The 27,689-nt window shown below is 39.0% G+C and overlaps 1 protein-coding gene across 4 annotated transcripts in view; it reads right to left on the bottom strand.

The window, feature by feature from the left end:
- Positions 1-27,689, bottom strand: part of fars2 (phenylalanyl-tRNA synthetase 2, mitochondrial) — a 290,463-nt gene that overhangs the window by 249,918 nt on the left and 12,856 nt on the right. For 3 of the 4 annotated variants that reach the window (XR_007265638.1, XM_048617041.1, XM_048617024.1), the window contains exon 3: positions 1,783-1,914. The exons of the other annotated variant lie outside the window; for it this stretch is intronic. Coding sequence is in view for 2 of the 3 variants with exons in the window: in XM_048617041.1 (XP_048472998.1) it covers positions 1,783-1,914 (132 nt within the window). In the remaining variant the exon portion in view is untranslated. The remainder of the gene's footprint in view (positions 1-1,782; positions 1,915-27,689) is intronic. 4 annotated transcript variants of the gene reach the window in all.

Here is a 27,689-nt window from a genome sequence, read left to right as displayed (position 1 = left end):
AATTCTTTGCAGCTAACAGGACAGGAACGGAGGAAAGACAGTACTTAAGAATTGGGGATGGAAGGAAAATATCCATCTTTTTAATAACTAAAGTGATGGTGTTGGGGAGTTTGTGGGACTTTATTTTGCTAGGTGTTTTGAAATATTTCAAAGTTTATAATATTTAGATAGCTTAGATCGTTTTATTTTATTTATTTTGTTTCTCTTCTGTGTTTTATTGTTCAATCAAATCTGCAGCTTTCAGTGTTTCGGTTTCAGTGAAAGATTGCCACATCAAATTACAAGAAATAAAATACAATCTATCAAGCCAGATTTCATTCAGAGATCTGACTTGTACATTGGCAACATCAGTTGGGATGATAACAATAGATCTTCCAGGCAAAACCAAAAGGAACTACACTCTGTATTTTGTCTACGCTATCATTCAGTGGTTCTCAATTTTTTTCTGCACTCCAATTAGGCAGGAGAAACTAACCCATGAACTATCTATTTATCCTACCCACCCAATTTTGCTTGCCATTGCAAAAACTTAACTAGAATCAATGGGAAGAATGGTGTTGCTTTTGATGAGACATCAGTGAGTTGATATCTGGTATCAAACCAGAAAACTTTAGTCTCATGTTCAGCTTTGTGTCAGGTTCCTCTTCTTTTTTACTCCTCATGAGCGTTGAAAATCTAATCTTGTAGTTGTTATATTATAACAGTAACATAAATCTTGCTTTAAAAAAAGCTTTGTTGTTACTTGCATTTCTAATGATTCATACCATGAATGTGGAGATGGTTTGGTTGTGTGATGATCACATGAAGATTTGGATAAGGATTCAGGTCTCTTTTTTTGCATGGTTTTGGTCATGGGGCTGCGCATTAGTGACATGCATTTTGGAATGGCCCAAGGAACACATGGAGCTCTCTCGCATAATACGGTACGATGCTTATCATGGTAAGCTATAACACTGGCTAAAGAGAGATCCACTGCTGTAATTGAAATTAGTTCAAGCTTAATGTTAAAAGCACGAAAGTATCTCCCTTCCTAGCAGCAAGATAAATTTTTGCTCTTCAAAATAAGTCATCTCCTTAAATAAATTGTTTTGTCTTTAAACAACGTTAAAAATCATCCATGCCAGCTGAATATTTGAAGACTTCCATGCATGGTGTGCAAGTCGTAATTGGTTCATATCTAATATGGTAGAATTTGGCTTATGTTACTTCAACATCAACTGTTAAAGATGTAGGTCCTATAATAAACATATGGAGGGTATGAAAAGTTCTCAATACAGCAACAAAAAAAAGAGCCAAAACTTGAAATTATAGAAAGCCTGATGGAGCAAAGAGAATTTATCTAATTGCTACACAAATATTTTGTCCAGTATTTCCTGTATCAACATCACAAATATTGTATACAACTACTTCTTCTTCTCGAGTTCTCCACCCATAGGCAGATGCTTGGTGATTAATCTCAGCAAAGAGTCATGAATTTTACAATAGATAGGAGGTGGGAATGCTGGCCCAGAATTTACCTTAGCTGGGTCATGAATTGAACCCCATGCTCTTGGCACTAATCAGAGCTATACTATCCATTCAATCCAGCTAACCACCCTCTCAATGGAACTGCTACAACAGTTTTTATACAAAGTACTGCTTTTATGATCAATTAACCTTGAGAATTTTTTGGCAAAAACTATCAAATAATTTTAAATTACAGACTTTACATGAATGATAGAGTTTATTAAATCATAAACAAAAGAAGGCTTCAAGGTCAGTTGCTCTGCACTATTTAATTACCCGAGTCTACCAGCCGCTGCTCCATGACCCCACAGCCAAGGACCTCCATCCACTCTCCTTGGAACTTGATCTCCATTTCAAAGGAAGGATGCGTAAATGGGAAATAGCAATCCACCCATCTAATTTCTAGTCCTGTCACAAGGCAAATATGACAACGTTAGGAACTCCTGCAAAATTTGGCTCTTCAGTTAATGACACCAGTTACTGAATTCCAGGAAAATAAATAGCAAACAAACCATTTACAATAGTTTTGTGACAGCAATAAATCTCTAAACCAGAGTTAAAAAAAACAGCTATGTCTTTTTCAATATGAATGGTGCTTTCTGCAGTTCAGGCCCCCTCCAAATCAATCACTTGTCAAAACCACTCAGTCATCCGGCATTTAAGGAAAATGAGTCAAGATCATTGGAAAGCAGGGAGTCGTATTGAACAGCTTAACGGGCAGAAAACTAGTAACTTCTGAAAATGAGAAAATAGACTAAGGCTTCATGTTGGATTTGAAAAATTGATTTCTAAATCAAGCACTGTTGATCACAACACTCATCACAGGGCTCTCATTTTAGAACAAAAAAATTATTTTGTAATTTCAGCCAAAAACATTGATAAAACATGGAATTGTGTGTCTTGAATTATAGCTGTGCTTCTTTAATCTTCTGAATTTGCTAATAGTTCAGTGTTTTGGACTTCATGAAATATTGCATTGAGAAGCTAGATTACTATTCACATGCATTAAGGCCCTTGTGGTCCTATTTTGGCCTTTACTCAGTAGCTGTACTGTAGACAAGTGAAGTCACAGATCTGTGTATTGTTTCATCTGTATACACTGTTTGTTAATATTGTATTTTACTCTTTTGTAAATTCATAGTAAAAAGCTTTCAGATAAGTTTAATTTATTTTCTAAAGGTTTGAAAGAATAAAAGAATAATTGTGCTCTTTGATATAATGTTATTCATTTCAATGGTATGAGGTGGACGACCAATTGTTCTAGCCAAACATACAAGCATTATTGTAGCAATTTACAGAGCAATTAGAAAAATCATGTGACATTAGCCATGAACCATTAAAATTTAGTTTATTTATTAGAATTCAATTATGAAGAAGTAAACAAGATTTGAAATCAAAGTTCGTTATGAAAAGAAAAAAGCCACAATATTACATGGTCTTAAACAAGCAGGATATTTTTTACCATGCAACAATCATGGACAGCAAAATATCATCCGTTGTATACTCTAACATCCAGAATTAACTTCAGGCAAACATGAATACAAACCACAAACACAAAATACACACCAAATAACAGGCACAATCAAGACAGATCCCACAAATTTTCTCAGCAGCCTACCTAGACTTCAATGATCACTGTGAATTACAAAGAAAAATCCTCAAACTCTGCCTTTCTCATGAAGGATTTCTGCTCCTCATCATCAATGACTTGGTCTCTGATTTCCTTTCAACAGTAGCTCCAACTCAGTATGGAGGCCCTCTTGTTTCTTCGGCTAGCAAGAGTCTTGAGGTATCAAATGCAAATTCAGAATGTTTCAATAACTACCCACTTCCCAAATATTCAATCTCTTCTCCTAGATGTTGTCTGGGCTTACAAGGCTGCACCCCAGCTAATGACTGGCATGATTCCAACTCTCTAGTTGCACTGAATAGTCAAACTGCACATTACTGCTCCTGTGCCCTAGTTCTTTAGCTGCATGGAGAAGACAATCACTTCAGCTTCACTGAACTGACAACTGTTCCTTAAGAGCTGTCTCCTATGTCCTGGCTCCCCAGCAGAATTGAACCATCACCTGTCCTTCACCCTTGTGCTCCTGCATCTGCTAAAGATTTAAGTTTTCTTATTCTAAGATTGCTGCTCACAGATTTTCTCTGTGCATCAAAACCCCAGCTGTGCTGAGTGGTCAGCCATGGCTGTTCTCTCAAATCTCATTGTGTGGACTAACTTTTGTGCTGCACATCATACAAATGCACTGCAGATCTATCCCTTCACATCCTTCAACCAGGACTTAGCTTTAAATCTGGGGCAAAGTCAGTCTCAAAACATACCAACCAGATATAAAAATATAGATTCCCTCTCTACGACTTCTATTCAGATTAAGGAATGTAACAATATTCTTTTGTAAAGAAGAACAAAAAACAAATTCTGATTTTCAGTCTCAATCTTTCACTATCGGAAATAGAAATAATATTCCCAGCAAGCAAAGAGTGTATCATACAGGGTTTCAATGACAACTATGTCAATATAGTGCAAAGCTTTAAGAAGAATCTAATCACCAGAAACTCTTGAAAAATTACATCTGTAGACTTTCCAAGGCTTCCCTCACAGGTAAAGCATGTCTACAAATACAATTTAGGGCAACACGGTGGCTTAGTGGTTAGTACTGCTGCCTTGCAGCGCCAGGGACCCGGGTTTGAATGCAGCCTCTCTGTGGAGTTTACATATTCTCCCTGTGTCTGAGTGGATTTCCTCCCATAGTCCAAAGATGTGCAGGTTTGGCGGATTAGCCATGCTGAGTTGCTCATAGTATCCAGGAGTATGCAGGCTAGGTGCATTAGCCATGGGAAATGCAAGGGTACAGGGATAGGGTAGAGGGATGGGTCTGGGTGGGATTCTCTTGGTCAGTGTGGACTTGATGGGCCAAATGGCCTGCTTCCACACTGTAGGGATTCTATGTGTCAGGTGGAAAACATTAAAGTATTAGCAATCATATCACTGACCAAACACTTTCGAAGATGGGCAAGCAACAATCAGATTTAACTGCACAGGTTGGTACTTTAAATATGATGATGGACTAACAGCCTCATGGATGCAGGTTCCTAGACTATGCTAGCCCAGAAGTTGCCTTTTTATTTGGAATTTCATGAACAGTTGGCTTTTTTTTTGTTCTTTGCTGAGTGTTTCTCAGAACAATAGTTTTAATGCATGAGCAAAAACACTGTGGATTTTAGTCATTTGGTAGTATAGAAATTGAGTGAGGCTGAAAAAGACACATTTTGTCAAAACTTTTCATCTTGCATGCATTAGGACAATTTGCAAGAATAGCAATTCAAGGGGAAACCAACATTTACACTGCGAGAGAAGAGAATGCTAGTTGATTGGAAGTGGACTCTAAATGGCAGTGGCATTGCCATTGCCATTCCCATGGAAAATTCACCCATTAATGCTGACTGACAGGTAACTGCCTGACTTTGTTTAAATTTTAAACAAGGCAGATTGACTCTAAAAATTACTCTCATCCTCAAAAGGAACCTGCAAATGTCTGTCACCTATTTTGTTGACTTGAAACAGGTGCAGTGCACGTACATATTCTTTCTTTCTGCAAAGAACAGGGCTCTCCGCATTAATACAGGTAGCTTTCAGCATCTGAAATATCCCTTTGGCCTGAAAGAAATAAATTTGTGTTTGTAGAATATTGTTAAATGCTTAAATACTATATTTTTAAAAGTAGTTTTTAAGTTTGTTCATTTTTTAGCTTTTTCCTTAATTCCACACTTTTTACTTCATTTCTAGAAATTTTTCGAAAGATGATTAAATTATAAGTGATTTTAATTTTATGACTGGATATCCAGGAGAATTCTTCAAACTGACTGGCTGCTTGGACTGCTTAATGACATTACTACCGAAATTATATTAAACAACCCTTTAAGCAATGTTACATCAATTACACGTCAAGGGATGTTGAGTTCTCTCCACATAGGTTGCTGAATGTGTCAGTGCAGTTTTCTTTGTGGTCAGTAGTGAGCACTATTGCTTCACTACTGACTGCAGTATCTGGGTATTATATTTGCCTGTTTCATCTCCTCGAGTGGATTTGCAGTATGCAGACAAGCTGCAAATGCTTAATTTATGGGTATATGATTCTTCCCTCCTCCCTCAGGAAACAGTTTAAAATTTTGTCTTGATTGTTTTAAGATCTTTGTCTTCTTTCTATCTACAGCTTTGTTTATCTCCTGCTTTTGGAAAAAAATGATTTTATGTTGTTCAAGAACAACACAGGCATGCAAGATATGTTTCAGTGACTAGCCATGTTGACTAACTGCAAAAATTAAATATATGTTGTATCAAGCCAGATTTCTTTCTGGTTTATCCAGTATTGCCATCAGCTGGGATCAAATCACTGGAGAAAGTGAACTGAAAATCCACATGATCAACTGGTAATGTGAGGAGTCCACACCACAAAAACAGTCAGGGTTTTCAGCCTCAAAAGGAGGCATTAGGATAGGAATGATCTTTTTCAAATTCCTACACTATTACTTATGGACTACCTCTAGGAAGTATTCTTGATCTCTAATATATATCTAATACACTTAAATATGATATGGCATGATCTATTGCAGTCAACATGCTTTTAATGTCATGACTCACTGGGATAACACACTGGGAATCGGGGTCCACTATTGCCAGAGTCAGAACAAAGTTGAAAAGTTTCATAAGTACGCAAAGACTCCACAAGTTACTTATCTTCTTGACTCAGGTTGACAAAAAACACAGACCAGGTTTCTGTACTTAACAAAAAAACTAGGCTCTATCTACAGATAAGCAGTTATGAACTGTCGGCACATAACTTTACTCATTAAAGCTCTAACCCCCTTAGAAACGTCCCTTCACATACACAGAGGAAAACAATGGGTGTTATGAATGCAGAGAATACTGGGAAAGCAGTCCTGTGGTCATTATTCACAGGATCTTTGGAGATGGCTCTTGTGCTGATCAAAATGCTGTTTCTCGGTCTTTATTTTCCCAGATGTTTCCAAAATGAAGCCTGTGTGTGTGCCACAAGGATTGGTGCTAGGTTTACTGCTTTTTGTCATTTATATAAATGATTTGGATATGAATATAGGAGGTATGGTTAGTAAGTTTGCAGATGACACCAAAACTGGAGGTGTAGTGGACAGCAAAGGTTATCTCAGAGAACAACACAATCTTGATCAGGTGCCAAGGAGTGGTAGACGGGGTTTCGTTTGGATAAATGTGAAGTGCTGCATTTTGAAAGGCAAATCAGGGCAAGACTAATACACTTAATGGTAAGGTCCTGGCAAGTGTTGTTGAACAAAGAGGCCTTGGAGTGCAGGTTCATAGTTCTTTGAAAGTGGAGTTGCAGTAGATAGGATAATGAAGAAGGCATTTGGTATGCTTGTCTTTATTGGTCAGTGCATTGAGTATAGGAGATGGGAGGTCATGTTGCAGCTGTATAGGACACTGGTTAGGCCAATATTAGAATACTGCATGCAGTTCTGGTCTCCCTGGTATTGGAAAGATGGTGTTAAACTTGAAAGGGTTCAGAAAAGATCAACAAGAATGTTGCCAGGGTTGGAGAGTTTGGGCTATAGGGAGAGGCAGAATGGCTGAGGCTATTTTCCCTGGAGCATTGGAGGCTGAGGAGTGACCTTATAGAAGTTTATAAAATCATGAAGGGTATGGATAGGGTAAATAGACAAGGTCTTTTCCCCAGGGTAGGGAGTCCAAAACGAGAGGGCATAGGTTTAAGGTGAGAGGCGAAAGATTTAAAAGGGATCTAAGGGGAAACCTTTTCATGCAGAGGGTGGTGTGCGTATGGAATGAGCTGCCAGAGGAAGTGGTGGAAGCTAGTACATTTACAACATTTAAAAGGCATCTGGATGGTTATATGAATAGGAAGGGTTAGAGGGATTTGGACCAAATGCTGGCAAATGGAACTAGGTTTATTTAGGATATCTAGTCGGCATGGACGGGTTGGACTAAAAGGTCTGTTTCCGTGCTGTATATCTCTATGACTCTATGGTTCGCAAAATCCATATTGTCGTTTAATTATGGGCAGCACGGTAGTTCAGTGGTCAGCACTGCTACCTCACGGTGCCAGGGGCCTGGGTTCGATTCTGACCACGGATGACTGTCTGTGTGGAGTTTGCACATTCTCCCCATGTCTGAGTGGGTTTCCTCCGGGTGCTCCAGTTTGTGCCCACAGTCCAAAGATGTGCAGGTTACGTGGATTGGCCATGAAATTGCCCATAGTGTTCAGAGATGCGTAGGTTAGGTGGGTAAGCCATGTGGATTGCAAGGTTACAGGGATAAGGGAAAAGGTGTGTCTTGGTGGGATGCTCTTCAGAGGGTCAGTGTGAACTCAATGGGCCTAATGGCGTGCTTCCACACTGTAGGGATTTTATGATTATTAATTAAAAAATCACAGTTCACACCAACTGCTGAAGGATTAAAGTAGCTTTTGTTGCAGATAACAGAAAGATTTCTTAGCTGGTGCTCTGAATAACTTCTCTGTCTCTTGTACACCGTTCCAAAGTTGTTTAGCTGTCTGAGAAGCAATCTCATAATTTTTGGCAATTTTGGTCAAATAGTCCACAAACCAATCCGCTATTTGTTGTCAACCTAATCTCTATTTGTACACAATGCTTCCTCCCATCTGTCCATATTGGTCTGAATCGGAGTCCAAGATATGAACACCCAGTGCCCAATGCCATTCACTAGAAATTCGCTTTAAGAATTTTTCTAGTTTATTAAGAGTAAATGTATCATCTCTGGCTCAAAATATAACATCGCTGCTATAAAACATTGCAGTTTTTTTAGCTACTTGATTGCTTGGATTTTCCATATTGACTGTTCTGTGACTAACAGTTTTGTAAAAACAGAGCAATTTGATTCCTCTGTTTTAAAATGATTGATGGTTTGTAGCTTTTCAGCCTGTATGGTAAATGGAATTGATTTTTGACAGCGTGAAATTTCCAAATGAATGTATATGAATCAATCAGTATAGTGAACTTATTGTGCAATGGCTGTTTGCATTTGTGGACCAGACACACGGCTTTTAATTATATAAATGAAAAAGAAATCAACCACTGGTGCTTTCCACAAACTGACCCCAATGCGTTCATAGATCTGTAAGCAAGGAAAATTGTAGTCAATCAGATCTGATCCACCTGTTGCAAGGCTCTGCTCTTTGTAAAACTTAACTGACTTTATTGTATTTTATCTACCATTGCACTTTATGCTTCTACAGCGAATCCAATAAATTTGCAATGTCCACAGAGTAATGAAGATCTGCTTTTAGAGTTTTGCCTTTTACAACTTACATTTTGTTAGCGACTGCAAAACAAGTCTTCAGAGGATGGACCTGAAATCCCTAATGATCAGAAACGAATTTCCTAGAAGGGTACTTAAGTAGGCATTAGACCTCTAATATGCAATGTCACCGTAAAATTTTCAGTGCTGTGCTCAAAATACACGTGCACAATTGCAAATCAATTTCCATTTCAGTCACAGAATTTTCCCATGCTTTGAGCAGCACAGGTAACAGCAAAAAACCCTATGGGTAAAAAGAATCAAGCTTTCAATGTCAAGAAAATATTTACGACTTTCCCCTTGAGGTATCAATGGTGAGAATTTTGTTGATTATATCCATGCATTTGCTTCTTATTAACAATCAACTCACCTAATTTTAATGTAGTTTGCAAATCAATTCACTCCTCCTCTCCTGAGAAACTACATGGTGGCAATAACCAATCTGAAAGTCAGAGCAGTCACCTGGTGAATGCAGGTCACCACTTGCTTCTCCAGGCCTGTTTTAATGTTCCTCACCAACATGTCCTTGAATATTTCATTGACAACATCATCCTCCATCTCTCAACCACTGAAGCTGGCCGTGACAAACCACTGTCTCATCACACTTTCATGGCTGATCTTTGACCAAATCATAATCCACTTCAGTCTCTCAGGACTTCAATTTGGTGCTCAGGGACACCTTTGACCTGCACGTTCCTGCTAGGCTGCCATGCACACAGAGGCACACAATCATCTCATGCATCTACAGAAAATACATCTCATGACTCTTAGCTTGACTTCTTGGTGCTCACTCACTTTTAACTTAGAGGACAGTAAGGGATAGTACTGTGAAGATGATGTGGATGAAAAACATTGGGTAAAAACATTATCTTGAATAGTGACATTGGTAGTACTTGAACTTTGGTAGTACTTGAACATTGGTGATATTTGTGCAGTGGCAGAATTAGACTGAGTGTAAAGTAGCAGAGAGAAGATGATGGCACTTACACTTTCAGAGCACAGAGGATCATTGACATTTTTCCTGCAATGGCATAAATTTTGTCTGACCTTGGAGACAGAATTGACCAGGCCACTATCTGTGCCCAGGCAAACTGTGCTTGGTGCATTGGCGTCCTCTGGTGGCCCAATGGGTAGAGGATAGCACTCCTCTTAATCATCATCCACTCAGATTTCCAGGTCCCTATCAGGAAAGTGGGGTGCCAGCTTCCCCTTCTAGAACATTTCATTTTCCTGAGATGACAGTGTAAGAGGTAGTCCTTGGCTTGCATCATATGGTGTGCAGCTGGGCATTAGATACGGTGCCTGCCACTTGTACACTGGAAAATTCTAATAGCGTTGGGAATTTCACATCTCTTGCTGCATGACTGTGTATGAAAGTCCCCAAGAGACCATTAATGAGATGAAAATTGAAAAAAGTTGCTGTGAACCTTGAAACACAGCACTAAAAATGGGGAAATTCAGCCTACAATTACTATCTTAGTAAAGAACAGAAAATGTGACCAATATATACAGCAGAACATCTGACAAAAGATGAAATAGGTCTCCAGTTTAGTTCTGGACCATTAACCACAAGAGAGTTTAGACCATTTTCTCTACTGTGAAGTATTATAAACAATTCTGGCCTCCACATTATAAAAGAATAAAAAAAAACATGACAGCAGGTGCAAAAATAAATTCACAAGAATGATACCAGAGATGAGAAGAATACTTTTCAGAAACAGAGCAGGCTGGGAGTCTTTTCTTCAAAAAATATAGATGTTTAAGGACTGAGTTGATAGTGGTTACCTCACTTAAAAAAGGATAAACCATCAGCTATTAGCATTTATTTTGTTGTTTGAAAATTTAAATTATTGGTTAAAGGTACTACGTGCTTTTAACTACCTAATTTGCTGTGGTGGATTCTTCAATGTGATTGCTTGTTTATGGGTTGCTGACATGACTCCTGCTACATGCTTAGATATCCCTTTGACTTACTTCCAGACTTAAATCCACATTAGGCAAGCGGTAGACCAGACCACATGAGATCACTGGATCTTTGTGGATTGTTTTCTTTGAGTTCAATAAGAGCCCAAAGTCCAGCACAATGAATGATGAAATCCAGCACCATTTTTTTTCTCTGCTCACACACTGCAACATTCTCAATCCTTCTTTCAGCAACGTATATTTATATTTACATTACTAATTGCATAAACATAAGGAAAATATAGTTTTTCCTGTATTTGATATCAGAATTTTAGAAGTTTCTATCCAAATGGTGTTACCAATATGTCTATCACAACTAAGCTTAGTACTAAGCATTGTTTGTAGATTTTCCTGAAACAGCTTTACCCTGAGGCTGGCAGTCAAGGACCACATTTTGACTGGTGGATAAAAGTTAGTCAACTGAAGCAAAATCTCAAGGAGATTAGTTTAACAGCCAAGAATCAGTTATATCAAATTCTTGCCCATTATAAAGCATCTGTCTTATCATGACTTACAATTCCTGCAAATGCCTTTGAGTTGCACATCACTCAAGCACAAATTAAGCCAGAGTCGATTTTAAAGATTTTCAGAAAACAGGGAAAGTAGAGGGAAATTATTTTAGCAGCAAAATGACTGTCTCTAGTATGGCACTGATCTGAAACTTTAACAAAGAAGATTAAATATGTTGTTTATGTTGCTATTTTTGCTTCTATCAAAATCCAATCAACAACATTGATTTCACCGCTTGAAAATTTAAGAGCAAAGAATATTTAGTGCTTCTAACTACCTAGTTTGCTATGGTGAATTCTTCATGGAGATTGGATCCTTACCTGCTTGCTGACAGCTAAGACAGCCCTTCAACTTAGCACCAGACTTAAACTGCTATTAGGGAAGGGGTAAACCATGCCACATAGATCACTAGAATCTTTTGTTCTTTCTTGTTGGTGGATATCATCATCTTGGTTGTTACTTTTGACTTGCTATTTGAGTTCAGCACCGTCAGCCACACCCAAAAGCAAATCTTGCAATTTTATACAGTAACTCAGAAATTATAACAGACAGACCTTCCACTTTATTCTGAATTTTATAATCTAGCATGTGTCATAGAAGTCTACAGCACAGAAAAAGGTTCTTTGAGCCACTGAGTCTGTGCCAGTCAAAGACAACCGCCTAACTATTCTAAGCCCATTTTCCAGCACTAGGCACATAGCCTTGAATACCTTGGCATTGCAAGTGTACTTCTTAAATGTTTCTGTCTCTACCATTCTCTGCTTCCTGTCACTCAGCCAATTCTGGATCCAGTTAGCTATATTTCCTTGGATATCATAGGTTCTTACCCTTTCTATTAGTGTCCCATGCAGGACCTTATCAAAAGCCTTGCTGAGTCCGAGTCTAAATAGACCACTTTAAATGCACTGCCTTCCTGTATGTAACTGGTTACCTCTTCAAAAAGTTCAATATACTTGTTCAGTCATGATCCCCCTGAACAAAACCATCCTGACTGTTCTTAATTAATCTCTGGCTCTCCCAGTTCAGATTAGTTCTGTTCCTCAGAGTTACCTCCAATAATGTCCCCATCGCTGAGGTTAGACTTACTGGATTATCACTACATGGTTTTCTGTCAAAGTTCATCCCAAGCAGCTCTGTGACCCAGGATTCTGTGCTTTAATGAAAGACACATCAACTGCGCGTGGAGAACCATTAACTCAGTGAAAGGTGCTCTTTAGCCTGCCTGAAGCTTGCTGGTCTTCCAGTGCAATGTGTTGTCTCAACTGAGTGTTACAGACCTATACCTTCCAATGTCCGGGATTAGTACCGAGGGACACACTAAAGCTTGGGGCAGCTGTTGCAGAATGCAACAATTAAAGGCTGCTTACAATGGCCTTTTAGCCATTGTACACCAAGGGGCTGGAAACCATAGAACTCCTCAGGCTGTATGCATGTCAAGGAATATATATTGTCAACATCACAAATATTTAAAATAAACACAAAGAACTGCAGTTGCTGGAAATCGGAAACACAAACAGACTGCTGGATAAATAAAGCAGGTCTGGCAGCATCTCTTAAGAATAAAACACAGTGAATGCTTCGAGTCCAGCAACACTTTGTCAGAACTTTAGTTCCCGTTCCGACAAAGCGTCAATGGTCTCGAGACGTTAACTCTTTTTTTTCTCTCAACAGATGCTGCCAGATCTGCTGTGTTTCTCCAGTGCTCCATTTTTGTTTCAAAAAACAATTAAATTGTATTGAGCCATGTCAAAATGGAACATGGTGTATGGAGAAAAGTAATTTGAATTTTGAAAATGGTTTGCTCACAGTCTGTACACCCGACAGACTGTATTGTAAATATCAAGCCTATCATAAATGTATTGAGGTATTTAAGATTGGAACATGCTGTTTGGAAACAAGCTGAATTTCATTGCAAATTCTGTAATATTCAAATCAAAATGACTAATATATTTTTTTATAAAATTTTAAGAACAAAGTAGGCTTTTAGGGAAAAAATGGCCTTTACCCATTGCTCCCCGGCCATGGCTGCCTCAAGCTTTATTGTGTCCCTCAACATGTAGCTCTGGACCTTGGAATGTGCCAATCTGCAATGCCTGGTTACCAAAACCTCTTTTCACTGAAGATCAGCAGGTTTCAGTCAGACCAACAATCAGCTTTCACTGAGGTGATGGTCTTCCAACTACAGGTGATGTCTCGGTCTAAGATCTTACATCCAAAGAACACCAAAAGACTGGAAATTACTCTGAATCCCTTAGGATCTATGCCAAACATGGAATATATACAGTAAACTCCAGTAATCATCCACACTTTTCATTTTGTGCATTACATCATCCATCATTGTATCAATGTTTGTTTAACTGCATTTCTGGGAGGCAAGTAATGATGGTAAAATAGTCATGAAAATATTTTTTAAAAAGCCCAGGAGAAGATATTTGTACACACCTGATTATAGAGCACAGGGCTGTGCTTGTAGGTCCACAAAGCAATTTGTGAACATGAGGTGAATTATTTGATAAGAATGCTAGATAGAAGGAAAACTCACAGAGAATGTCAAGGAAAGCAAAGGAGAATGTGGTACTTGTTACAACTCAGAGTGAAGAACCAAATTCAAATTTATTGATATTCCTCAAATTGAATTGGATAATAAGAAAGTTCTCAAAACTTGGGATAGAATACTGAGTTACCTTCCAGAGGAAAATTGAACTGATCTGAAAGAGTTATTACAATCACATGGAGAAATATGTGGGAATAAGCTGGGAGGTACTAATCTGATTACGCATAATGTAGACTTGAGAAATGATGTTCCAAGTAAGCAACATCTTTATAAGCTTTAACCCTCTAAAATTGGCACAGGTCCAAAAAGAGATTGAGAGCATGATCAAAGACAATATTATTGATGTGTGTTGCAGCAAATGGAGCTCACCCATAGTGATGGTGCCAAAACCAGACAGTACCCAACGTTTATATATTGGTTACTGCAAAGTCAATGCAGTTACAAAATCTGATTTATACCCTATTCCACGACTGGAAGAGTGTATTGAGAAGATGGGACAAGCAACTTATTTTATGAAGCTGGATTTACTCAAAGGATACTGGCAGATACCTTTATCCGAGGCAGCAAAGGAAATTCTGACTTTCATAACTCCGAATGGACTTTATTAATTTAAAGTTTTGCCTTTTAGAATGGAAAATGCACCAGCTACATTTCAAAGTCTAACCAATAAAGTAACTTTGAGATTACCTGATTGTGAGGTGTACATAGACAATCTTTCGGTGCATATATTGGAACTGTTTGATTCACTTCAGAAGGCGAGCTTGGTAGTAAACCTGCCTAAGAATGAGTTCGCAAAAGCCCAAGTCACATTCCTGGGCCATATCATCGGACATGGACAGATGGCACATGGCCCCATGGGATGTGAAAACAAAGGTTACTGGGGACTTTCCCATAACATCGACAAAGAGGGAAATACCACGATTCCTGGGGCTGAGTCGGTTTTATCAGAAATTTGTTCCAAATTTCAGCAACGTGATTGCTCCACTGACTGACCTGTTAAGAAGCGCAGCAAATTTCGGTGGATGGAGGAACGTCAGAAGGCATATGACAGCCTGAAAGTTGTGTTAACCACCACCCAATATTGGCCACATCTAATCACAAAAACCATTCAAGGTGGCTATTGCTGTGAGTGACGTGGGTGTCAGTGCTGTATGGTTGCAAGAAAACGACAAGACAACTGAAAAATGTATTGGGTATTTTTCCAGAAAGTTGAATATTCACCAACAGAAATATTTCACAATTGAGACGGAGTCCTTGGATTTGGGGTTAGCGTTGCAACATTTCAACATGTATGTTTTACTTGAGAAAGGATGTACTGGCACTGGAGGGGGTGCAAAGGAGGTTCACTAGGTTGATTCCGGAGTTGAGGGAGTTGGCTTATGAGGAGAGACTGAGTAGATTGGGATTATATTCATTGGAATTCAGAAGATTGAGGGGGGATCTTATAGAAACATATTAAATTATGAAGGGAATAGATAAGATAGAAGTAGAGAGGATGTTTCCACTAGCAGGTGAAGCTAGGACAAGAGGGCATAGCCTCAAGATTAGAGGGAACAGATTTAGGACTGAACTGAGAAGGAATTTCTTCACCCAGAGGGTTGTTAATCTATGGAACTCCTTGCCAAGTGAAGTAGTTGACACTACTTCAGTAAACGCTTTTAAAAAAAAGGTAGATCTTTTTTTGAACAATAAAGGAATTAAGGGATACTGTGAGAACGCGGGTAAGTGGATCTGAGTCCACGAAAGGATCAGCCATGATCTTATTGAACGGCGGAGCAGGCTCGAAGGGCCAGACGGCCTACTCCTGCTCCTAGTTCTTGTGTTCTTGCCTGTAATGTATCTGAGACAATTGTATATACTGATCATAATCCCTTAAAGCTGTTGGAAAAATTTACTCTTTAGATGGAGTTTATTGTTATAGCCATTTAATTTGAAAATTATATGTGTGGCAGGACGAGAGAACGTAATTGTCAATACTTTGTCATGACTTTAATTAAGGAAGGCAAAGGTGTTCGGTGGCTGAAGAAATGGATTGAAATGGACTGTAGTATTGAATGTTTGCATGCTTAGAATCAATGTGCTGTATATATACGGTCATGTACTAATAGAGTAAGACTAAAGGTTTTAAAAAATGAAGCCATCTTTGTATACTGATGGTTATTTACTTCTAAGGGGGGAGGTGCGATGATACTATGACTTTAAGAGGTGTATTTTGTCCTAGATTTTCCTGATGAGAGGTTTTGAACCATAGATGAAAAGCTGTGTCATCTGGTGAGGCTTGGATTTTTTTTTAAAGTTGAAACGATTGAAGCAGCATGAATGGGTGGAGTCAGGCTCCCTCAGAACCAGAGTTGTTGTTTAGCTTTTGGTAGTTGTTGGGGTTTTGATGTTGGTAATGAAAGCAGCTATCTATCACCCTCGACAACAGATAAAAGTTTGGGTTCACTCTCTGCTGCCAGAATCACGTTAGACCATCTGTTTTACTGATTTTGCCTTTGCCAGGGGTATCTTTATGGGATGTTACAATATTGGAACAGTTGCTGTTTAGTAATTAAATAATCTATTATCTTGCTAAGTTTTCAATAGAGTTAAAGTTACACCAATTATTCATTCCTTTGTTTGTATTTTAACTGTAGGCTAAGATCAAAATGTTCAACAATTCAACAATTTTAGGGCTTGAGCACCTCTCTCCAAGCTTTCCTCCACTCCCAAAAAACAGGCCTTGTCATTACATGGCCTGCTACCACACACAACCCATTGTCAGCCACTAACTATCCCCATTAGCAGCTATTCATTCCCCCAGACTGACCTTTAACCACTCCTTTGTCTGTCCAACTGTTTTTCTGTCTCTTTGGGCTCTATCTCCACCTACTGTTTACTCTACCCCTCCCCCGTCTATAAAAACCATCCTACTCCTAGCTACCATCAGTTCTTACGAAGGGTCACTGGACCGAAAATATTAACTCTGATTTCTCTCCACAGATGCTGCCAGACCTGCTGAGATTTTCCAACAATTTCTGTTTTTGTTTCAGATTTCCAGCATCCGCAGTCCTTTTGGCTTTTTGATTAAGAATAAAGTGCGTTTGGCTTAAAGCCAAGTAGTGTAACAAATTGAATTACATCTGGAACACAGCACCTTACACTTGCCTTTAAATAAGATAAAAGGTTAGGGTCTAGGTTATCTCCTTGATATATTTGAAGAGGGTTTGATCTGACCAATAACATATGCCTCCCAATATTTGACATTTCCACCCTGGGAAAAAGACTCCGACTATCCACTGTATCCAAGCCTCTCATAATTTTATATACTTATTTCTGTCAGGTCACTCCTCAGTCTCCAATGCTCTAGCAAAAACAATCCAAATTTGTCCAACCTCTCCTTATAGCTCATATGCTCTAATCCGGGCAACATCCTAGTAAACCTATTTTTCATCCTCTCCAAAGCCTCCACATCCTTCCGATAGTGTAACAACCAGGACCAGCCTTCCACTGAGATAACTCAACAATGATGTTGAAATAATCAAACTGTAGAGTAGATCTGAAATAAAACCAGAAAGCCTGTACCAGCTGAAGGTCACGCCTTCTCAATCTCACCCCTTGCCTGAAACGTGGTGACCTTCAGGTAAAACTCAACACCAAGTTGTCTCTCTTTAATCAGAGAGCAGCCCTAAGATCCTCTGGGACTTTGGTGACTTTACTTGGTTTGAAATGTTTTGGAATGCATTATCACAAATTTTATCAATAAAATATATATTTGGAAAAACATACCATTTTCACCACATGGATTCTCATTACTGTAATCTTTGGACTGGATAAACTCACTTGACAACCCAAGATAGAAGTTTCAAACCAAGAAGCAATTTTATTATCTAATACATATACAATGTGTGAAATTATATTTACCTGCAATCCATGACAAAAGGTCACAACATGAAATTATAACAATTTATCTGTACATGCTGCTCAATGAATGTTTGCAACATTTTCTGTTTTATTTCATATTTCTAGCATCCATGGTGTTTTGCTTTGGATGTCTTGTTTTCTCATTAAATAGAACACAATTGAATGTAAACTTGCTTATTCAGCTTGTCCTGGAATAAAAGTTGACAGTATTTCAGTTGCTGGCTGAGAATTTCAAATATTCTGTGCTTTTGCTGAAGACTCAAAATGGCCTGCGAACTGCTAATATAAATCTGTAAGATCAAGTGTCTGCCAACCAAGCTGTCAATCAGTGAAGGCTCAAGTCAAACTATGGTCTCACTCTCACCTCAAAGGACTCAGAAACAGTTGTCAATCAAGGCACTTTCCCAGAATGGGGCCAGAGGCTTCCCATCGTCAAACTGGCAGAGTGCCATGCTGAGTGAATGGAACAGAATGACACTGTTAGCAGCAATGTATCCCAAAAGTATATCTAAAATACAATATGGGTCCTTTCTGATAATAATAATATCTCTTGACTGGGATTGAGAGTCACTGAGATCTTTAAGCAATTCATACTTTAGACCATCATTATGTGGGCCAAATACAACTTGAAAAAAATCTAGTTGGCAAACAGATTAGCTCAAGTTGATATGAAGACAAAACAAAGACTGCACACTGCGTGGCATTCCAGATCTTGTAAAGGGCTCACATTAGTGACTGGTTCATGCATGAATATTAAGTTAATCATTTTCTCCAGATACTGCAGGAGTTGGGGACATTTTTTTGCCCATTTTCTGCTTCTCCATATGTTCAAATTAATTGCTTTCTTTCAAAATAAGGATATTTTGTGTTTTCAGAAATTAAGCTCCTGTATTTTGTTTATACGAGTGAAAATGTTAACATGAAAATTAAAATACAGATAGAAATTCATTTTTCCACATCACAGCAGATTTTAGATGATTTTCTATTTCTTATTTTTTATCCATTTGACTCCTACCTGCATGTTTTCAAGCTGCCATTTATTCTACTTTGTTGCATGTATGGAATGAGCTGCCAGAGGAAGTGGTGGAGGCTAATACAATTACAACATTTAAAAGGCATCTGGATGGGTACATGAATAGGAAGGGTGTAGAGGGCTATGGGCCAATCGCAACTAGATTAATTTAGGATATCTGGTCAACACGGACAAGTTGTACAGAAGAATCTGTTTCCATGCTGTACAGATCTATGACTCTTTGGCTTGTTACCAGAAGGTATCAGGCTACTCAGAGGTAAGAGTGTCCCTGAAATTAATCTCCATCCTGGTGGCCAGGCTGAAATTCCTGTTCTTGCATCCCCATTATGATTCTGCGCAAAGCTCCACTTTCCTGGGCTCGAGTGTATTTCTTGACAGCTCTCAGCATCTTACATGACCTCCAATTTCATCAAAAGCTTTCCTAGTCCTACCCCAGATTCTCATTCACAAAACAACATCTCTATCAGTGCTTCCTCCAATATGCTGTTCTTCAAATAGTTTCTAGGCTTCTCTTCTGCCACAATTGTCTCAGCAATTAGGCAAAAGCTCACATAATCCATGTTGACTCTTCTCTACCATTGTTAATGCCATTTTGAATTCTGACTTGAAGGGTGCCCTCGTTTGTCTGCTCTCTATTCCACATGTACCACTGAGAAACTAAGAAATACTGCATAACAAGACAAGTGTAAATTCATTGTGCCCATTCACAAGCATGTTTTGACTACCATACCAGAACTGAGTCTATCAATTCTGTCAATTTTCCTTTCTGTTCTACTTCACCTAGATTCTTGTCTCCTGTCAGAAGGCTTCATTTCATTTGTCCCCACTTGGGTACTCTGCCCTCCCAAATCCCTATTCCAACCTGTCAGCACTCCTTAAGTTCCTACTTTCATTCTGCCATTCTAGGCTTGAGTTTCCTTTAGATAGGCATACATTACCCTCCCCTCCCCAATCAAGATGGGTTGGGGTTAGGGCTAGGCCTGCCCTAACCCTCTTCATGATAGCGGCGGAGTAGGACACTTCAGCCAGAGCTCGTTCGCTGCTTTCGTTTCTTTTCTCTCTTGTGCTGTAAAGGGCCCATCAAGACACATGCCTCTACTTCCTTTTGAGTACTAACCCCAACTCCTTTTCCATCAATCTTCCCAAACAGCATTTCAATAAGGCTAATCTTGTAAATCTCCATCTTGTCACTTTTCCCAGTGCTCATGGTGTGGACTCGGCCAATGGATCAGCCCATTCTGCACTTCCTTTCAAGATGTCCATTTACTTGTGAATAAAGTGCTTGATGTCCATGGATGTCATGTAGATAATTGGAATAACATCACAGCCTTAAAAGAAGCTGTCTGTGGAGTAGGGGCACCTTGGCAGTATGACTGTAATCATCAAACTGTACCCTTAATCTGTCCCTCCACTATTTGGGTATTTTATCTTCCTTTGAGCATCTCAGCTTTTTCCACGCATCTCACCTCACATTTAAAATCCTTGTTTTTTACCATCCTCCAAAGTGTTAGAGGTTTTTTCACTGGAGATAGCTTTGTTACATTCAACCTTGGTGTCTACACCAAGCAGATTCTCATTCAACATCAAACTTAAAAACCATGCATTTCATCACCACTATTCTAATTCCTCTTAATCTCATCCTTCATACAAACCCTCCAACACATTCAATGCAACCCACATGATATTGCCATTTTACATGGCCTTTATTCCCATCATGTAAATCACAAATAGACCATCTCTAATCACTTCCTTGTTTTGCCGTCTATCTAGATTCTCCTTCCCTTTACCAACCATTTTATGTTCTGTGCCTGTCTGTGTAAAATCTCTATCCCAAACAATTTAGAACAGCACCTACAAAATTATAATTGTCTAATCTTTGGCGCTCCATTACTAGCACATAATTTTTGCAAATAACAATTGTACTCTCACCTCTGTTGCTGATGTGCTCATCCCCCTATTAAAGCTACTACTCTCTTTTTCTAGCACTCTGGTCTCCCTGTATGGCTCTTTATCTATAATCTATTAAATCCAAAGAATTCAGACTTGAAAGCTCGCTACATAATCGATTTAGCCATTAACCGGGATACATAAAGTAGAGCCTCACACTCATGTACCAACCCTGGCTTCTTTTCTCCACTGAACCAGCTTCTTAAATCCCTATCCTACAACAATAGTTTTGGGTTGGCAAGGGGAATAGCAGGATACTGTAAAGATCATTGCTTGGGCCTAAGCTATTTATAATCTATTGCAATGAGTTAGGTGAAGGAAGAGAGTAGAATGTATTGGCATTTGTTGGCAAAGAGGTTGCAAAAGGAGTTAGTTTAAATGGATGTCCTTCCACTTCTTTTATAATATCCCAGTGAAACACCCTAAGATATTTCATTACATTAAAGTCTTTTGGCCTTTAATGTTAGGGTGTAGCATTTGAAAATATGAATGTCTTGTTACAACTGCTTTGGGTCTTGGTGATGCCATAGCTGGAGTACTGTGTGCAACTTCAGCCTTGTACTTAAGAAAAGATGCCTCCTCCAGTGGTCTCCAGCATTACAGATACCAGTCTTCAGCCAATTCGATTCACTCCACGTGATATCAAGAAAAAGTTGGAGGCATTGGATACTGCAAAAGCTACGGCCCTGACAACATTCCAGCAATAGCATGAAGACTTGTACTCCAGAACTTGCTGGTCCCCTAGCCAAGCTGTTCCAGCACAGTTACAACATTGGTATCTACCCAGCAATGTGGAAAATTGTCCAAGTATGTCCTGTACACAAAAAGCAGGACAAATCTTACCCAGCCAATTACCGCGCCATCAGTCTACTCTCGACCATCAGTAAAGTGATGGAAGGTGTCATCAACAGTGCTATCAAGCAGCACCTGCTCAGCAATAACCTGCTTGGTGATGCCCAGTTTGGGTTCTGCCAGGGTCACTCAGCTCCTGATATCATTACAGCCTTGGTTCAAACATGGACAAAAGAACTGAATTCCACAGGTGAGGTGAGAGTGACAGCCCTTGATATCAAGGCTGCATTCGACCGAGTGTGGCATCAAGGAGCCCTGGCAAAACTGGAATCAATGGTTATCAGGGGGCAAATTGTCCGGTGGTTGGAGTCATACCTGACACGTAGGAAGATGGTCATGGCTGTGGGATATCAATCATCTCAGCTCCAGGACATCTCTGCAGGAGTTCTTCAGGGTACTGTCCTAGGCCCAACCATCTTCAGCTGCTTCATCAATGACCTTCCCTCCACCATAAGGTCAGAACTGGGAATGTTCGCTGATGATTACACAATGTTCAGCACCATTCATGACTCCTCAGATATAGGGGCAGCACTCATCCAGGCAAGTGGGGAGTATTCCATCATACTCCTGACTTGTGCCTTGTAGATGGTGGACAGGCTTTGAGGAATCAGGAGGTGAGTTACTCGCCGCAGTATTCCCAGCTTCTGGCCTGCTCTTGTAGCCACTGTGTTTATGTGGTGAGTCCAGTTAAGTTTCTGGTCAGTGATAACCTCCAGAATGTTCATAGTGGGTAAATCAGTGATGGTAACACCATTGAAAGTCAAAGGGTGGTGGTTAGATTGTCCCTTATTGGTGATGGTCATAGCCTGGCATTTGTGTGGCACAAATGTCACTTGCCACTTGTCAGCCCAAGCCTGGATATTGTCCAGATCTTGTTGGGCCGAAGGGTCTGTTTCCACACTATAAAGATTCTATGAATGGGCAAATGAATAGAAAAAAAAATGCAATGGAATTGGAGGCAGTTCAAAAGGGAATCACTAAGCCGATTACTGGATGAAGGGGATGGCTTATTAAGAATGGTTAAATTGGTTAGGTCTTTATTCACTGGGTGTTTAGAAGAATGAGAGGTGACCTTAGTGAAATATACAAGATTCTGAAGGCCAGGGTAGATGTTGAGATGATGTTTCCACTATGGAGGAATCTTGAACAAAGAGATATAGTTGTAGAGTACTAACTTAAAACTGTGAAGAAATTTCTTCTCTCATAGGGTAGTAAATGTCTGGAATTCTCTTTCCCCAAGAGTTGTGGAGGCTAGATCACTTTATTTCATAAAGTGGCAGATAGAGTTTTGAATTATCAGGGAGTGGAGTGATATGCGAGCAGGCATGAAAGAGAAGTTGAGGCCTGGAGCAGGTCAGCCATGACCTTGTTGAATGGCAAGCAGGTTTGAGGGGCTGAATAGCCTACACCTACACCCATTTTTTTATCTTCTTAAGCCACAATAAAAATGCAAATTGCTTTTGAATAAGGAAATAACTTTGTTGAAGCACAGAAAGTTAATATGCTTTCCTAATTAGGAGGAAAGAAGCCTTACTGTAAATCTATAGGGCCTTGATATGAACACACTAGAATATTGTATACAATTTCTTTTACTTTGCATAAAGAAGAATATATTAGTCTTCAAAGGAATGCAATAAAGACTTATTTCCATGATTTGAAGATTTTCCTATGAGAACTGATTGTCCGTGCTGGGCTGATAACCTCCACTGTTAGATGCATGCAAGTGATACCACAGAAACATTTACAAGTTTTTAGGTTTGACACGATAGGTGTTGAGTGAATGCTTTCCCTGGCTTCAGAGTCTAGAACTAGGAATCACAGTCTCAGATTACAGGATTTAGTGGTTTTAAAAAATGAGAACAATTTCTTCATTGAAAAACACTCAAGAACATTAAGAACTGGGAGCAGGAGTAGGCAATTCAGCACCTTGAACCAGAACTGCCATTTGATACAATGGCTGAACTCATCTCGGCTTCAAATCCACCTTCCGGCCCATTCTTACATTGGAAGGGGCTGTAAATGTTTGAAATTCTCTACCACAGACAGCTTCTAGATGCTCAATCAATGAGTAATCTCAGTTCAAACAATGACAGATTATAGGACACCAAGACAAAGTGGAAGCTGTAAAGTTGGGATGTCTGGCAAGTCATATTATTAGGATAGTAGAAAGGGCTTTAAACTAAATAGCCAAACTGAGGGATTGCGTGCAAGAAGGGGGAGGATGAGGACAAAGTAAGACAACTATGTAGCAATAAATGTAATGATAATCAGATTGTAGTGAGAACAGACAAACATAAGAATGCATCACCAGATATGGCTAGAGATTGTAAAACGGTAAAAAGACACAACCAGTGGCTCTGTAATTGAATGCGTATTTGTAACATAATGGATGAATTGTCACATCAAACAGAGATAGATATGTGTCATCTGACAGTCATTATAGAGACATGAGTTGAATATGACAAAGGCTGGGACCTGAATGTTCAAAGATACCTGACATTTCAAGAGGACAAGAAAGCTATGGAAAGACAAGGGGTAGTTTTGTTAAGGGTGACATGAATACAATAGAAAATTACCATTAATTAAAGAAGTGTTATTAACATTGGGGGCAGAAATTTAGATGACAAAAATTTAATTTTGTTAACTCCATAAGCAATTTGTCCATCCAGCAAAGGTTAAAGATTTTAGTATAGTATGCAGGAATAAAGGGCAAAGAATATTGCACTTGTAAGAGAGACATGATAGATGTGAGATTTATAAAAAAAATACAGAAGAACAACATCAGAGCTTTTCATAAATCTTTAACAATTTAAATAAGGTAGTGGCTATGAATTTGAAGGTGTGTCCAAGGCTCAACTACCTTCAGCTGTTTCATGAAAGACCTTCCCACCACTAAAAGATCGAAACCGGGATGTTCACTGATGAGTGCACAATATTCAGTACACTTTGTGACTCCTCAGATACTAAAGCAGTTTATGTCCAAATGCAGTAAGACCTTCCACTACCAATGCTCAGCAGCAACAACACTGCATACCACCTACAAGATGCTCTTTCTGCATAAGATCACCAAGGCTTCTTAGACAATACCTTCCAAACTCATGCCGACTAATACTGACAAGTGCAGCAGATATGTGAGAAGACTGCGAGTTCCCCTCCAAGCCACTCAACATTTTGACTTTGAAATATATTGTTCCTTCTGTATCACTGAATTTTTTTTTTATTCATTAACGGGATGAGGGCATTGCCGCTAGGCAGCATTTACTGCCCATCCCTAATTGTCTAGAGGACAGTTCAGAGTCAACTACATTGCTGTGGGTCTGGAGTCACATGTAGGCCACACCAGGTAAGGATGGCAGTTTCCTTCCATAAAGGACATTTGTGAACCAGATGGGTTTTTCTGACAATTGACAAATGGATTCACGGTCATCATTAGATTCTTAATTCCAGATATTTTACCGAATTCAAATTTCACCTTCTGCCGTGGTGGGATTTGAACCTGGGTCCCCAGAACATTCTCTGGCTGTCTGGATTAACAGTCCAGCGATATTACCATTAGGCCACTACCTCCCCTCCCAGAGAATCAAAAACCTGGAACATTCTCTCTGACAGGACTGCACCTACACCAAATGATCTGCATTGGTTTAAGAACATAGGTCACTACCACCTTCAAGAGCAACTCGGGATGAGCAATAAATACCAGGTAACCAATGACATTTACATCATATGAATGAACAGACAGACAGAATAGAAATGTTAACTTTACATTTGGCAACTAGATTTAATTAGTCAATAATAATATGCAGTAAAGAGAAGAAAATAATGTTGATTATTAAATGAAAAAAATGGATGTGAATTGGACTACAAAGTAAAATTTCATCAGAAAAATTTCTCACTGATAACAGAGGGGAATTTACTACTGATGGATTTAGAGAGATACATGTACAGATATGAACAAATGGGTATAAGTATGGTGGCAGGAAGCTCTTTTAGCAATGGTGTGTATGAAAGCAAACACACAATAATAGACAAAGTGGTTCCTAAAATTGTGTAATATCAGCTAAACTGTAAATTAACATCTGTAAGGGCAGACATAGTGAAAATCTTGCAGCAGATGACTGGAGGACAAACTACAGATCAGTTATTTTTTGGCAGAAATTCTAAAGTTCCATTAATTGACTAGAGTTGACTAATGCCCAGCTTGGGAAGCAACTACAAATAGCTCTATTTTTTTGAATATTTGAATGGAATGCACTCTGGTAAAAGACTTTCATAAAGTTATAGTCTCTGAAAGACTTTGGTGGAAGGACATTGAATAATGGAAGGACATTGGAAACTACTTTCAATCAGGCTGCCACGGGTTATTACAAAACAGGTGGGCTTAAAGAGCACAGAGGCCTGGGGAAGGTTACAGAAACATAACATTTGTATAGCATGGGAACCAAAGTTACTTGATAATGGTTACAAATTTGCAAATTCCAAAAGGAGTCACAGAAAGTAACAAAGACCTGATACTTCTCAGAACCATATACTAATGATGTTGGACAGCAGTGACTGGAGGAACAGAGAAACTGAAGTCTAGGGAGAAGGAAGATGAACTTTTGAAGCCGTTTAAATTTTGGTAATATCAATTTAATATTAATTTATTCAGTAATCTATCATTTATATAATTTATTCAGTAATTTATTCTGTAATACAAGATGACGCAGAACATGGTCACATTATCCACTTTGCACTGTATCTATGCGCAAGTGACAATATTAAATAAATCTAAATCTGAATGTTGCACAATGATGAGGATTAAACAGTTACAATTGACAGTTTGTAAGATGATGGGCAAATCAGTCCTGATGATCAAAATGAGACCATCGATCCTACAAGACAGCTACCAATAGTGGGTACTCAAGACAAATATCTACCAGTCCGTGGAGAAATATAGAGCAAAGAAAGACAATGGAAAATCTAACAACTGATTGAGTGTACTGGATAAGGGGCAAGAGGTTAGGCTCACACATTAAGGACACACAAAAATGGAAGGCAAGAAAACAGTATTAGCTCACACAATGACTTTGGAAGTGAACATGTCCTTAGAAAGAGATAGCAAACTGCTGAAAGGAATCCCATCAATAGGAGGGGAAGATCAAACAGTAACAGCCCAGGAAGTGACACAAGCTTGATAGAGGATGTGGTTTCACCAGGTCAACGAAAATGAAATATTTCACGAATGCCATCATGAGCAGCAAGCCATCTGATTGGGAAGATTAAGGGCTACAAATTTGAAGGCATATTTATAAAAGCTGCCTAACTGAGAGAACTCCAAAACTAAAGAGAATTTTGGGTGTTCACAGATGTGCCAAATAAGGGACAGCGGTTCTTCCACATAAGGTTGATATGTACAGAAAAGATATTTCCTGATGAAGCTTGTAAGGCTAAAGCCAGGATGCTGACACGGTTTTGAAGAAAAACTGGTGTCCTAGACATAAAAGTAAATTCAGCTATGGCAGGAAAAGCAATTCTGAAAGTTATTTTGGTTTCACTCACAACAAACGCTCGGGGATCTAGATCAATTGTTCTTGAAGTTGTAATTCTGCAGGGAGACCAGCTCAAAATGAAGCAACCCCTCAACTTTTAACCAGGTGCAAAATGTAGTGGGGACACTCTAGAAATTAAATAAATGCTTACATAGCCTAAGAGATGCTTCAAGATTTTGCTACTTCTCAGTGAGGTCCATTCTATTAACATTAGGTTGTCTCCTCTTAAAAGACGACACTGCCATTATTTACATGTCTCACTAAGGAACAGTTTTCAAGCATTTTTATGATTCACACAGTTGATTTTGTGTGGAGTTGGAGCGTTGAATTTGGAAACATTGTTATATAAGCATTGTTGCTTAAAACAGAATCCAAAGTGGAAGTCAGGATTATGGGGCTTCGAAGTGCATTGCATTAGAAAACAGTAATTCTGGTCTCTCTGCCATAGGAAGAATGTTGTGAAATTTGAAATGGTTCAGAAAAGATTTACAAGGATGGAGGGTTTGAGCTATTGGGAAAGGTTGAATAGGCAGGGGCTATTTTCCCTGGAGCGTCATAAAG

The sequence above is a fragment of the Rhincodon typus genome, chromosome 2 (genome assembly GCF_021869965.1).
Source record: "Rhincodon typus isolate 14 chromosome 2, sRhiTyp1.1, whole genome shotgun sequence".
In the NCBI taxonomy this organism is placed as follows: domain Eukaryota; kingdom Metazoa; phylum Chordata; class Chondrichthyes; order Orectolobiformes; family Rhincodontidae; genus Rhincodon; species Rhincodon typus.
This window is presented reverse-complemented; position numbering and strand designations above follow the sequence as displayed.